The 11270-nt window shown below is 50.8% G+C and overlaps 1 protein-coding gene across 1 annotated transcript in view; it reads left to right on the top strand.

Moving 5' to 3' along the window:
• Nucleotides 1-11270, top strand: part of SENP1 (SUMO specific peptidase 1) — a 15617-nt gene that overhangs the window by 2979 nt on the left and 1368 nt on the right. Inside the window, exons 2-13 of the mRNA XM_010727952.3 lie at nucleotides 1034-1150; nucleotides 1276-1435; nucleotides 2370-2529; nucleotides 2738-2841; nucleotides 2930-3177; nucleotides 3322-3376; nucleotides 3708-3746; nucleotides 3832-3916; nucleotides 4183-4335; nucleotides 4553-4684; nucleotides 5053-5256; nucleotides 6124-6203. Of these exons, the coding sequence (XP_010726254.1) occupies nucleotides 1034-1150; nucleotides 1276-1435; nucleotides 2370-2529; nucleotides 2738-2841; nucleotides 2930-3177; nucleotides 3322-3376; nucleotides 3708-3746; nucleotides 3832-3916; nucleotides 4183-4335; nucleotides 4553-4684; nucleotides 5053-5256; nucleotides 6124-6203 (1537 nt within the window). The remainder of the gene's footprint in view (nucleotides 1-1033; nucleotides 1151-1275; nucleotides 1436-2369; nucleotides 2530-2737; nucleotides 2842-2929; nucleotides 3178-3321; nucleotides 3377-3707; nucleotides 3747-3831; nucleotides 3917-4182; nucleotides 4336-4552; nucleotides 4685-5052; nucleotides 5257-6123; nucleotides 6204-11270) is intronic.

Here is an 11270-nt window from a genome sequence, read left to right as displayed (position 1 = left end):
CCGTGCCCCGCGGCTCCAAAGAGGGAGGGAGGGGGGGCCTTTTATGTGTCCGGTGGGGTTCTGGGCTCGGTTCTGGGTTCTGCGGTGTGAAACGGGCGCTGAGGTCTTTGGAAGTGTCCAGAGGAAGGTAACAGTGTGGAAGTCAGGCTGTTTGATAAACGTGGCTGTTTGATAAGCGTGGTCTGTAACGATGCTGGGGTTGTGTAGAATGGAGGGGAGGGGACTGAGGGGTGACTTCACTGCTCTCTGCTGTGCCCCGAGGAGGGGAATGGGGAGGCAGGTGCTCATCTCCTTTGGTGAGTGGTGACAGAACGTGGGAGAGGAACAGGGCTGTGCTGGGGGGTTCTGACTGTACTGAAGGAAAACCTCTTTACCATGAGGGAGGTCAGACGCTGGGATAAGCTTCCCAGGGAGGCGAGTGATGCCCTGTGCCTGACAGTGCTTGGGACACATTTGCACGATGCTCTCAGTCATAGTGCAGAACTTTAGGTTAGTTGTCAAGGAGCCAGGCAGCCGTGCTCCATTTTTGTAGCTCCTTTGCAACAGGACACTTTTGCTTTATTCAAAAGCAGTGGGGCATTTCAAGCAGCAGTCACACCAAGTGCCTGGTGTTCCTAACACTGAATGCTTCCTGAGCAGAGGCGTGCTGCAAGACCCCTGTTTGTGCTAATTGCTGATTAGCATCCTAAGCAAAGATCGAAGTTTGTTGGTGAAATTTGCACTGGGTCTTTATGTGCCTGTGGGCCTGTTGTGCCTTGATGAGTTGGCCAGAGGCAGCGTAGCCTGGAGGCTGTTTTTTTTTTTTGCCCTGTAGTAATGTGGAAATGATGTTTGTTTTTTCTCTTTTCATGGAAAGTGAGATCACACGGGGCAGAGGGGATTTTAGAGGGAGAAGGGAGGCTCGTTAGCACCTTTCCAACAACGTGCTGTGTTGTCAGGCTGACACAGGTGTTTTCTGGTACCTTTCTATCAGCAATTACTAATGATAGCTAGGTGGTGGAGGGACAGGAACTGCCTGGGGTTTAAAATTCAGAGCTGTGCACTTTTCTAATAAAAACCTGCAATCTCTCCCCGCAGTTTTTACCAAACAAGACCAGCAGCTTTGCTTGCCCAGCTGGAAATGCCTCATGCGCTCTCAATTTCAGCCAAGGTAAGATACTCTCTTTTTTTCCCCCTTAAGTGTTTTTTATTTTTTTTTCCCTGTTTCCTCCTCACAGCAACACAGGTAGGGAGACATTCCTCTTTATTAACAGCTGCCTCATTTCTCACTTGCAGAAGTCCCGTGCCCTGAGACCTACCGGACAGCAGGAGAGCCACAGGGGTTTGGGTGCAGCACCAACGGGCAGTGGAGGGGTCTGGTGCCCACCCCAAGTGCTGCGCTGCCAAAGCTGAGGCTGAGCCGTGGCTCTTACCTCGAGGCTCGCAAAAACCCCAGGTGTGTGAGGGCTGTTCTGCATCCACCTTCACCCACAGGGTGGGTGTTTTCCACACGCAGCTGGCAGAGAAATTCCATTCTTGTGGGGGGAAAAAAATAACGGGTTGTGCTTTGACCAACCAAGGAAACCTCTTCTGACCTCTCAGCAGGAGGTGTTTGCTGCAGATCAGAAGCAGCACAGAGGCTCAGATGTTTGTGAGGCTCTTCCCAGCAGTGGGTGTGATGGAGGAGGGAAAATGGGGGTTTGGAGAGTAACCTTGGTGTACCGAAAGAGGTTATGCTGCTGGGAAGCCAGGAGGGACGTGGCATGATGTGGTTCTGTCCTGCTTAGTGCGTGTGATGCAGGAGCTTTGTGTGCAGCTGCCTGTAAAGGAGTTTTTCCCCAGTAGGGCAGTGCCTTTCCAATCAGTGCAAATCTTACTCCTCTGGAAAATCCCTGTAATGGAGAATGTTTATAAAATTAATTTCAGTGGGATAAATTCCAAATCAACCCAGAGATTTTGAACGGGCTGTGAAGTGAGCCTGACCCGTGGGAGTGGGGGAGAATCGAGGTGAGAGAAGAGCATCAGTTTCTGTAAAAGAGAATGCAGAGGTTTTTCTCAAGGCGAGATTCAGCCATTTTGTGGATGTGGATGGGAAGAGGGGGAGCTGTTGGATCTGGCGGGAAGGTCTTGCTCGGGGTTTCCAGGCTGTGCTTCCTCGGCCTCGCAGTGCCACCTGCCGGCATCTGCCCGGCTGCACAATCTGGCATCTGTGCCTTTGGATCGAGCTGATGGAGAGCCAGGCTTCAGTGCTAAAAACTCAAATAAAATACTAATTTCTGATCCGAGTTGGATAACTCGGTTCTCGACTGATTTTGAGGGATGGGGGAGAATGAGGTTACGGACTCGAGCAAGCATGAAACCAAAGGAACCTGTTTTGTTTCTCCTCGCAGTGGGACCTCCAACAGTTTTGTAGGGAAGTCCAACCACCATTGCCATGGGTCAGCGTTTCCAATCAAACCTGCCCAGAGCCCTTCCTGGAGCGGGCCGTGCCGCCGCAGCCTGCTCAGCCCAAAGAAAACTCCACGGCGCTTCATCAGCACTGCGGAGGAGGTAAAAGCAAAGGTTGGGTGGGTGGGAGGCTCCTCAGTGGCTGGCTCCATCTGAGCTGGTTGCTTCTGAGCATCGCAAAGAGCTCGAGGCGGGTCTGCCTTGTGCTGGATTCTCTCCCCCCGTCTGACAGAACAAGAGCGTTTCGACTTCCTCGTGCGTGGTGTCTTTGTTTAAACCGTGGTAGAGTACTCTGGTTGTTTCTCTGCAGACTGTTCGAGAGGAAGAGCGAGAGATCTACAGGCAGTTGCTTCAGATGGTCACAGGAAAGCAGTTTTCTACGTCCAAGCCCTCTTCGCTTTTCCCCTTCCATCTGTGAGTTATGTAAAATGCTCATTTCCAGCACAGAGTACGTATTCTCTATGCATGCATTCTCTGGGAACTAACTTTCTATTGTTCCTAGGTCCAGGTGCTCAAATTCCAGCAAAACTGTATTGAAAGAAACTCCCAGCAAGAACTCGAAGCTGTTTGAAGCTCACAGCATTGCACCAGCCAGCTCAGCAACCAGCATTCTCGGGGCGCAGGAGCAGCCATCGCACAAACCACCGCTCTACTCCACGCCCAGCTATCCCTCCAATATCTTCGAGTCCCATAACTCCACAGCCCAGCATCAGCAAGAAAATCTACCAGCATCCAACACTCAGTCTGAAGGTAAAAACCAAGAGCAAACAAGCAGTCAAATGTATGTGGTGAAAGCACTTATTCTCTCCTTCTCTGTACTTGGGCTTCAGCACAGTTTGGTAACTCGGTAGTAATTGTAAGAATAACAATATTCCTCAATTTTGTCCTCTGTAGGATCAGACTCGGTCATTTTGCTCAAAGTAAAGGATTCCAGAACCTCAGCTCCAAGGTGAGAGGCTGTAAATTGCATCTAGAGCAAACAAGGGCAGGGGGAAGTTCACAAAGTCTTTTTTGGTTTCACTGAGAGGTGAGATTGCAGATGAACTGTGACTTTGTGAATGCTTCACAAAGGGAGAGCAGTTTGCCATAGATACCAGCGCTGGAGAGTGATGCATCAATCTCTTTCTGGAGACCGGGATGCAAATCGCTGTCAGATCTGTCTGTAGCTCTTATCACTCTTAGAATAAAGATGTCCTCAGATATTACTCACAAATTGGTTTTCAGGCAATTACTTTCCATGCAAAGGAGAATGCTTACGCGTGTCCTTCTCCCCTTTCTAGCCTCCCGTTCTTCCAGGCAGAACTATGGATCAAGGAATTGTAAGTAGATGTTTTCTGCTTTGTTTTCCTGTCACAAGTGCTCGTGTATTTCTAAATGCTGCCTTGTTCAAACTGTGCTTTTCAGGACCAGCGTCTACGACTCGCGAGCTCGGGAGAGGTGGCGGCAGATTGAGGAGCAGAAAGCTCTGGCCTTACAGCTGCAGAGCCAGGTGAGAGAACAGTTACTGAATGAGCAGTCTCTGAGTCAGAACTTCAAACCACAGAGTAGTAAGCTGATAGGGAAGAGAATGGCAAAAATCTGCGCTCTCACATCCAGTGGCTTTGTTACTTCTCCTTGCTGTGGCAGTAGCACTGTGGCCAGGCTGGATGCTGCCCCTTTCTGCATCTCCTGGAACAATTGGCTCCACGAGGCTTCTTCACGAGCCCCATGGAGGTGGCTCCTTTCCTCTGTGTAATCCAGAGGTCTCCCCTTCAGCGTTTGCAGGAGCAGGAGCACTCGGTGCAGGACCTGGTGGATTTGAACCTTCGTGTGCCTCTTGAGAAGGAAATCCCAGTCACTGTGGTCCCAGAAAAGAAAGAGGGTGCCAAGTCAGCTGATGGTGAAGAGGAGTTCCCTGAAATCACAGAGGTAAATCTTTGTGTGGTGGACAGAGTCAGCCATCTGCGTGGATGTGCTTCTGAACACAGACATCATTTTCTGAGTCGCTGATAGCTGCGACCTTTTGTTGTGTGTTTTGCAGTGGGTTTATCCTTTGAGGAACAAAGAACAAATGGGGGGTTTGAATGTAGCCCTTGTGATGGCTACAGTAGGAGCTCTCCCTTCCAACTCTGTGTTCTCCCTCTAGGAAATGGAAAAGGAAATCAAGAATGTATTCCGAGGAGGAAATCAGGACGAGGTCCTCAGCGAAGCTTTTCGGTTAACGATCACCCGGAAAGACATTCAGACCCTCAATAATCTGAACTGGCTCAACGATGAGGTGAGCAGTCTGTGCTGTGCCACTGGGACTTGGTTTAAAGTGGTTTGAAGTGAGCAGATGTCTGCCCTCTCCTTGCCTGAGGAAGTCAGAATGGGACAACAGTGCTGTGCTTTGTGCTCAGGAGAAATCCCCGTGTAGAGCAGGCACTTGTAAAAATAGTAATAGTGGGGTGGGAAGAATTGGCAATGGATGCCATCAGGGCAGAACTTGTAAAGCTTAATCTTAGGGGCACTGTGTGCTTAAATATTTCTGGATTTTTTTTTTTTTGAAAGGTTTCAAGTGTTTGAGCTGCTGTAAATCCTGGCAGAGGCAGTTCTACAGTGTGGCAGTGGAGGTGAAAATAATTCTTTTTTTTTTCCCCCCCCCAGATAATTAATTTCTATATGAATTTGCTGATGGAGCGGAGCAAAGAAAAGGGTTTACCAGCAGTTCATGCATTCAATACTTTCTTCTTCACCAAATTGAAAACAGCGGGGTACCAAGCTGTGAAAAGATGGACTAAAAAAGTGGATATCTTCTCAGTGGATCTCCTCTTGGTGCCTATTCATCTGGGAGTGCACTGGTGCCTAGCAGTGAGTGCTTCTGTTACGGAGCAGACCGTCCTAAAAAGTCACCTGTGACTGAATCACAGCATTTCATGGCTCTGCAGGGAGGGGTTTGGGTGTGGGGAGGGGGAAGATGCACATTCATGGCTAAAAGCAGAACACAAAGGGAGGAGGGAGAAGGGAGCTGCAGGTTTGCTGTCTGTCTTGTCTTTGACTTTAGTCTTCAAGAAGGAAAAAAAAAAGCTGTGAGGTTCACATCAGGTTGTTGCCTGCTCTCTGGGGAAGGATCTCATTTCCACGTTCCCACAATTTGCCTTTAGAGGCACTGCTGTGGGATGGCTTCAGAAAGATGCAGACAAACGATAGGGTGCAGCTTTTTGTGCCTCCTGCCCCGGTGTGTTACGTCCCTTCTCGTGGCACCTGGGCAGTGCTGGATCACGTGTGGCCTCTCAGATTCCTTCTGCTTCATCCCTTCGACCCTCAGGCCCAGCAGGGGTGGGTGGTGTGAAAATGGAACGTGGGGCCACAAGGCACAGAGCTCAGCGCACAGACGTCAGGTGGGGCAGAGCCTTCTGTAAGCAGATCTGTCGGTCTGCTGCTGGGACAGTGCAGATAACAGTGCTCTTGTGTTCGACTGGGCTGCTCTGAGGAGAGCCTGACGGAGAGATCTGAGTGCTGAAATAACCTGGTAGCACAGGGAGGTCTGGGGGGGCTGTGGCGTGCCGAGGAAGTTGCAAACGAAGTCGCAAACGAAGTTACAAACCCTTCAATGCTCTGAAGTGGTTTTAAACTTCCTTTTAACAAAGGCTTTGGCTCACAAAGCATCCGTCCTGGCATAGGGGCGAGCTTCTTGTCTTCTGCATTGCTAATTCTGTAACGAATCTCTCTGTGTAGGTGGTCGATTTCAGGAAAAAGACCATCACCTACTACGACTCCATGGGTGGAATTAACAGCGAAGCCTGCAGGATACTGTTGTGAGTAACACTTGAGTTGTACCTGTTAAAATCCAGGTGGCTCCTTGGTGTGCACAGGTTGCAAAGCGCCGGCTGGTGTGTGGGAGCAGTCCCTGTCTGGGCCTGAGAGGGGGAGTGAGGAGCGTTCTGGTTCTCTTGCTTGGTTTCACCACGCACTGCTGATGCATCCCCGTTACAAAGTTGGTCTGCAAGAGAGTCCTGCATAGATTCTGTCTTTGCAGAAAATCCCTCAGTGAGCCTGCTGTTCCTTGTGCAGGTATAAACAGGTGTCAGACCCGTTCTGTTAAGGGCATCATGCGCTGCCAGCCTTCCTGGGCATCATCTTTAGGCGGAAACCAATGTCTCAGACCCTGAGGATCAGAGGTCCTGCAGCTGCTGGAAGAAGTGGCATCTTCCAGCCATTCCACAGCTGGAGACTTTTCCTCTCTGTGGCAAAGAACAGCTCAGTAATTTGGCCCTTTGTTTCAAGGAGCTCCTGAAGAAGCACAGTGGTGCTGTAGGGCGCGGGAGAGTCTCGGATCAGAACGTGGATGAAGGTTTGTGCAGATCTGAGCTCCACCAGGACACCCCGTGCCTCCAAATGGGGCTGGATGGCAGCTGCTCTTCTTGAGTTCAGACCCCAGGGGTCTTGCTTTCACCCTCCCAGGCAATGCTGTGGGTGGGAGTGAAGCTGGCTCCTGGCTCTGCTGACCTCTCGTAGAGGAGAGGTGCTTGCCTGGCTAATTCAGAACTGGGCAGCTTGGTGCTGCGTTTTCCCATCTTTGGAAGCAGTTGTTGGGAGCACGCTAAAAATGAGCTGCTCCTCCCAGGGGAGGAAAAAGGCCGTTTCCCTACGGCACGTTGTCATGCAGGGCCGTCAGGCTGATGCAAATCAGATTCCAAAGTGATTAATGAATCGCAGTTGCTGGCCCCTCTGTTTTTGCAGTGCTGACCCCGGGTCGTCCTTCAGTTCTGTTTCTCATCTCAGCTCTGATGTCGATTGGGAACCTGATCCCGAGTCTTCTGGCGTGAGGTTGAGTTTGTCAGCAGAGGTGCCACTCATTCAGTCGAGGAATGTTAATGATGATAAAGGCAGACAGGAGACAAATGCCATTTAATCACTTCCAGTCCATTTAGTGCCTTTTCCAGTTCAGGTGTTCTGCAGGCTGCACATACTGGGCTTATTTAAATAACTGTAAAAAATGGTTGTTTCCCGTTTTCTGCAGCGTTGTGTTGGTTTGAAGGGAGGAAATGGAAACGTATGAGATCTTTTGAAATGGCTCAGAGCAGTGTTTCCTAGCTTTGCTGTGTTCCTTGTACCTCTTTCTTCAACGTTTGTCTGAGAGTGATGCAAGCAGAGCTGGCCTGCCTTGGGGCAGGGATGATCTGGGTGAAATTGGCTCCTTTCAGCCCAAATTTCTTTGAGTCTGAGGAACAAAGCACGGACAGCTGGTGAGGCAAAGCACCTGGGAGGTGAGAGGGGGACGCAGGAGTCCCATCTGCAGTTCATTTAGGGGCCTGGGGTGAGGAGGCAAGTCTCCAAGCTGGCTGTAGTGAGCACCAGAGGATACGAGGTGTATGGTCCCGTGCAGGATCGGTGGTAGAGACCCAGGATTTCAGGTCACTGTTGCCCTGGACGTAATTGTTTTCCCTCTGTTTCCTTTTAGGAGGCTTTTATTGGTTGAATGCAGTGGGAGGATCACTCCGGGAAGAAGGGACGGAGGTCCTATTCATGGTTAGTGACCCTTTCATGCTTTCAATCTTTAGAGCTTCCTAAAGGTGGTGAGTGTCTCACAACTAGCCAGACCTTAGAGGGAAGTGGATGCAAACAATGCCCGCTGGGTGCTGCAGGGACTGCAGATGTTTGCAGCCTGGTAGCTGGGCCTTGCTGCTGTGCCTGGTTTGGCATCTGGGCTTTCACACAGCTTGGCTGTGAGTCCTGGAGAGAGTTTCCAGAAAGCTGCCCCTGCTTTGTCGGGGCTTTTCCTTGAGGAAAAGCAGCGTGTTGGCGCTGCTGGAAGGTCGTGCACTGGAGCAGATGTAAACCAACCTGTTACAGTCAGTTACTTGATTCTGCTGTACTGGTGCTGGAGGAGGAAGGCTTAAGGGGTAGAGCACGCAAAGCTGGTCCTGCCTGTGAAATCTTATCTCCTGCTAGCAGCAGCACTGGAAGTGCTCACCTTCGTGTGCCGTTTTCTTCAGGGCTTTTAGACATTTGCAGTTGTTGATTTCAATAATTCCTCGAGACACCTGCTCAGGATTTTGCGCGTGAGGTGTAGAGGGCAAAAATCCACCTTCAGGTTCAGGAAAATGAGATGAAAAGCCTGCGGTGTTTGATAGGGGGTGTCAGGCGTACTGGTTTCTGATTTGGCAAGTTAATCATGTTTAAAAGCCTTTTGTGTCAGGCTTCTCTCCTCGAGGTCTTCACCTGGCACAACGAAGTCCTGCCTCCCAGGGCAGGCTCACAGGTTGAAGCTGAGGCATTTTTCCTTCAGTTACCTCCTTAGGAAGTTGTTCAAGCTGTCACCCAGGCGGGATCAGCGCCGTGTGGTGATGCTCTCTGTTCCGTGTGCCTGCCAGCTTGCTGGAGGTTGCTTCTGGGAAGCAGCAGAGGTGATGGTCACAAGGAACTGTGAGCTGTGCTTGGCGGGTTGGTGCCTTGCTCTTTGAGAAGACAGCTCAGAACCTCCTGCTGCTCTGTGTGTGTTGGCAGTGGAGCTGTGGGTTTGTGATAGCTGCAGATAAAGCAGAAGGGGAGGCAGAAAGCACCGGATTGCCCAACCCACGCTGTGTAAATCTGACAGCTTTCTTCCCTCCGTGCCAGACGGAGTCTCGCGCTCAGCTCCATCCCTGCTCTGTGGGCAGCACTGCTCTGCACTCAGCATCCTGTGGTGCTCATCCCGGATCCCTGTGGGCTGCAGCCCTTCCCTGGGCTGTGCTGTGCTGCTCTTTGCTTTATCTGAGGATTTGAGCGGGTTCTGGTGGCAGGCAGTAACTGCCAGGATTTTTGTTCCTGTTCTGTTTTGAAGTGAGGCTGTTAATTAACATTTGTGCCGTGTTTGTGTTGTGGTTGCAGATATTCAGCTCACCCTTACTTTGAACTTGCTGCAAGGAGCTTCCTTTCTATCCACGAGGGTATTTTTGGGTGTGAGATATGGAGACTTGTAATGCTCAATGAAAGTTTTTCTGTTCTGGGATTTACCCCCTGCTGATGTTGTCTTGTCCAAACTGCAGCAGTCAAAGCAGCCCAGCAGAGCTTCCCCAGAGCAATTACAGCAGCTGCTGGCAGCCAGCAGCCCCTGTGCTGGGAAACTGGGCTCTGAGCGTGTGTCCAGCTAATGAGGGCTGATAGAAAACATTTGTCTGGACCTGATGGAGTCTTGGGGGATGGCTGGAAGGGAGGCTTCTCTTCTCGTCATTTTTACACCCAGCAAAACCTACTTCTGGCTCTTTTGTAGAGATGTGATGGTGAGAGAGGGGCTCTCCATGCTGTGTGGTTCTGCTGCTCTTTCTGTTGCTTCCTTCTGTGTCTCTGATGTGCCTGGGGTCAGCATCCTGCAGGGGGATGGTGGTGCTGAGCAGGTGGCAGCTCTGACCCTCGGGAGTGTGACTTCCCCAGCAGCTACACTAGCTTTGGAAGGGCTCATCTCAGGGCACTTCAGGCCTTCAGAGAGGTCTGCCCTCGTCTGTAAGTGCTTTTCCTCTGACTTGCCTAAAGCTTTCCTTGAGCCACGTGCGTATTCTTTTCCCTTTTTATTTGGAGCTGTGGAGCCAACGTGCCCAGCTTGCCCCCGCGTCTCTTGGGCTCATCTGTGGGCTGCGTGCCCCCCTTCTCCCATCTTGTTTTGGAGTTTTCTCGTGGTGAGATGGTTTATAGCCAAGTCTTTGGGGATCACGCTTCCAAAAGATGGCACATCTCCCCTCACTGGTGACCAAAGCCATGTCCGTGCCAGGTGGCTCTATTGCCCCCTCTGCTCCTTTCCAAGCTTCCTGATCACAGCAGCAGCAGTGAGAAGACTCTCAAATTGTTTTGAGAAGATGCCAAATAGAAACCAGGTGGTTTTCGCACATCATCTCAGTCCTTAACCAAGATGAAATGAGGGCATCTACAAACCTGAAAGCCACTTGTTGACGTGGCAGCCAACCTTTAGGCCCTGAAGAATACCTTGGGCCCAGCTCTTGAGGTCACCCAAGGAGACAATAGCGAACATTCGTGTCAGTGCCCTTCTTGAGCTCCCCTTCCATCCATCCCAGTAAAGGAAATGGCACAAGGTGTTTGTGTCTACGTGGGAAAGAGCAGAGCACACGTGAGGGGCTGTCTGAGAGCTGGCTGCGGGGGTCCTTGTGGCTGCATCCCTTCCCCTCCATTCTTAGACCTCATTTGAGAAAATCAGGGCTGCTGGGCTCATTTTTGTCTCTCAGCTCATGATGTGTCTCTTCTTGAAAGCGCTCTCAGTTTGTCCCACCGTAGTGAGGAAAACCTCAGATCAGTGTCGGAAGGGAAACCAGGAGGAAGAGCTCTGGAAGAACATCTGCCAGCGTGTCCGACCTGCTGCCAGCCTGCAGAGCAGCTCCGTGCTGTGCTTTGGTGCCTCACACACAGGGCGATTGTTGCAGAGCTGCTGGGACGCTCTTATGGTTCTGACACATCTGCTGCCATCTCTGTTTCTGCGAAGCAAGATCCTCAAAAGATGAGAGGCAGCGACTCAGGACGTGTCGGAAGCCATCCCAGACGTCTCCTTGAGCACAAGGCTCCATTTGCAGAGTGCTGAGCAGCCCGGTGGCTGCTGAGCTTTGCTCTGCTCTGAGTCACCCTGCAATGAATTAGATTTGTGCTCCCTGGTTTATTTGTGGTTTTGACTCTCTGCTTGGCAGGTACTTGTTTTGGATGAGTTTTTGGGTTCTGCTCGGTCCTTCTTTGGACAGCCTCAAAGCCCGGGTCTACAGAGCCCTTATTAAAATGACCGATACCGAGAAGAAAATATTGGACTTCCATTTTGCATTAATTCTGCAAACATGGCAGAGGACACTTTAGGTAAACTGACATATAGCGTTCTGGCTAGTTCTGCCTGTTTTTCTAAATAAGCT

Source organism: Meleagris gallopavo, unplaced genomic scaffold, assembly GCF_000146605.3.
Source record: "Meleagris gallopavo isolate NT-WF06-2002-E0010 breed Aviagen turkey brand Nicholas breeding stock unplaced genomic scaffold, Turkey_5.1 ChrUn_random_7180001951027, whole genome shotgun sequence".
Taxonomy (NCBI): domain Eukaryota; kingdom Metazoa; phylum Chordata; class Aves; order Galliformes; family Phasianidae; genus Meleagris; species Meleagris gallopavo.
The sequence above is the reverse complement of the archived record's forward strand: the minus strand, read 5'-3'. Positions and strand labels throughout refer to the sequence as shown.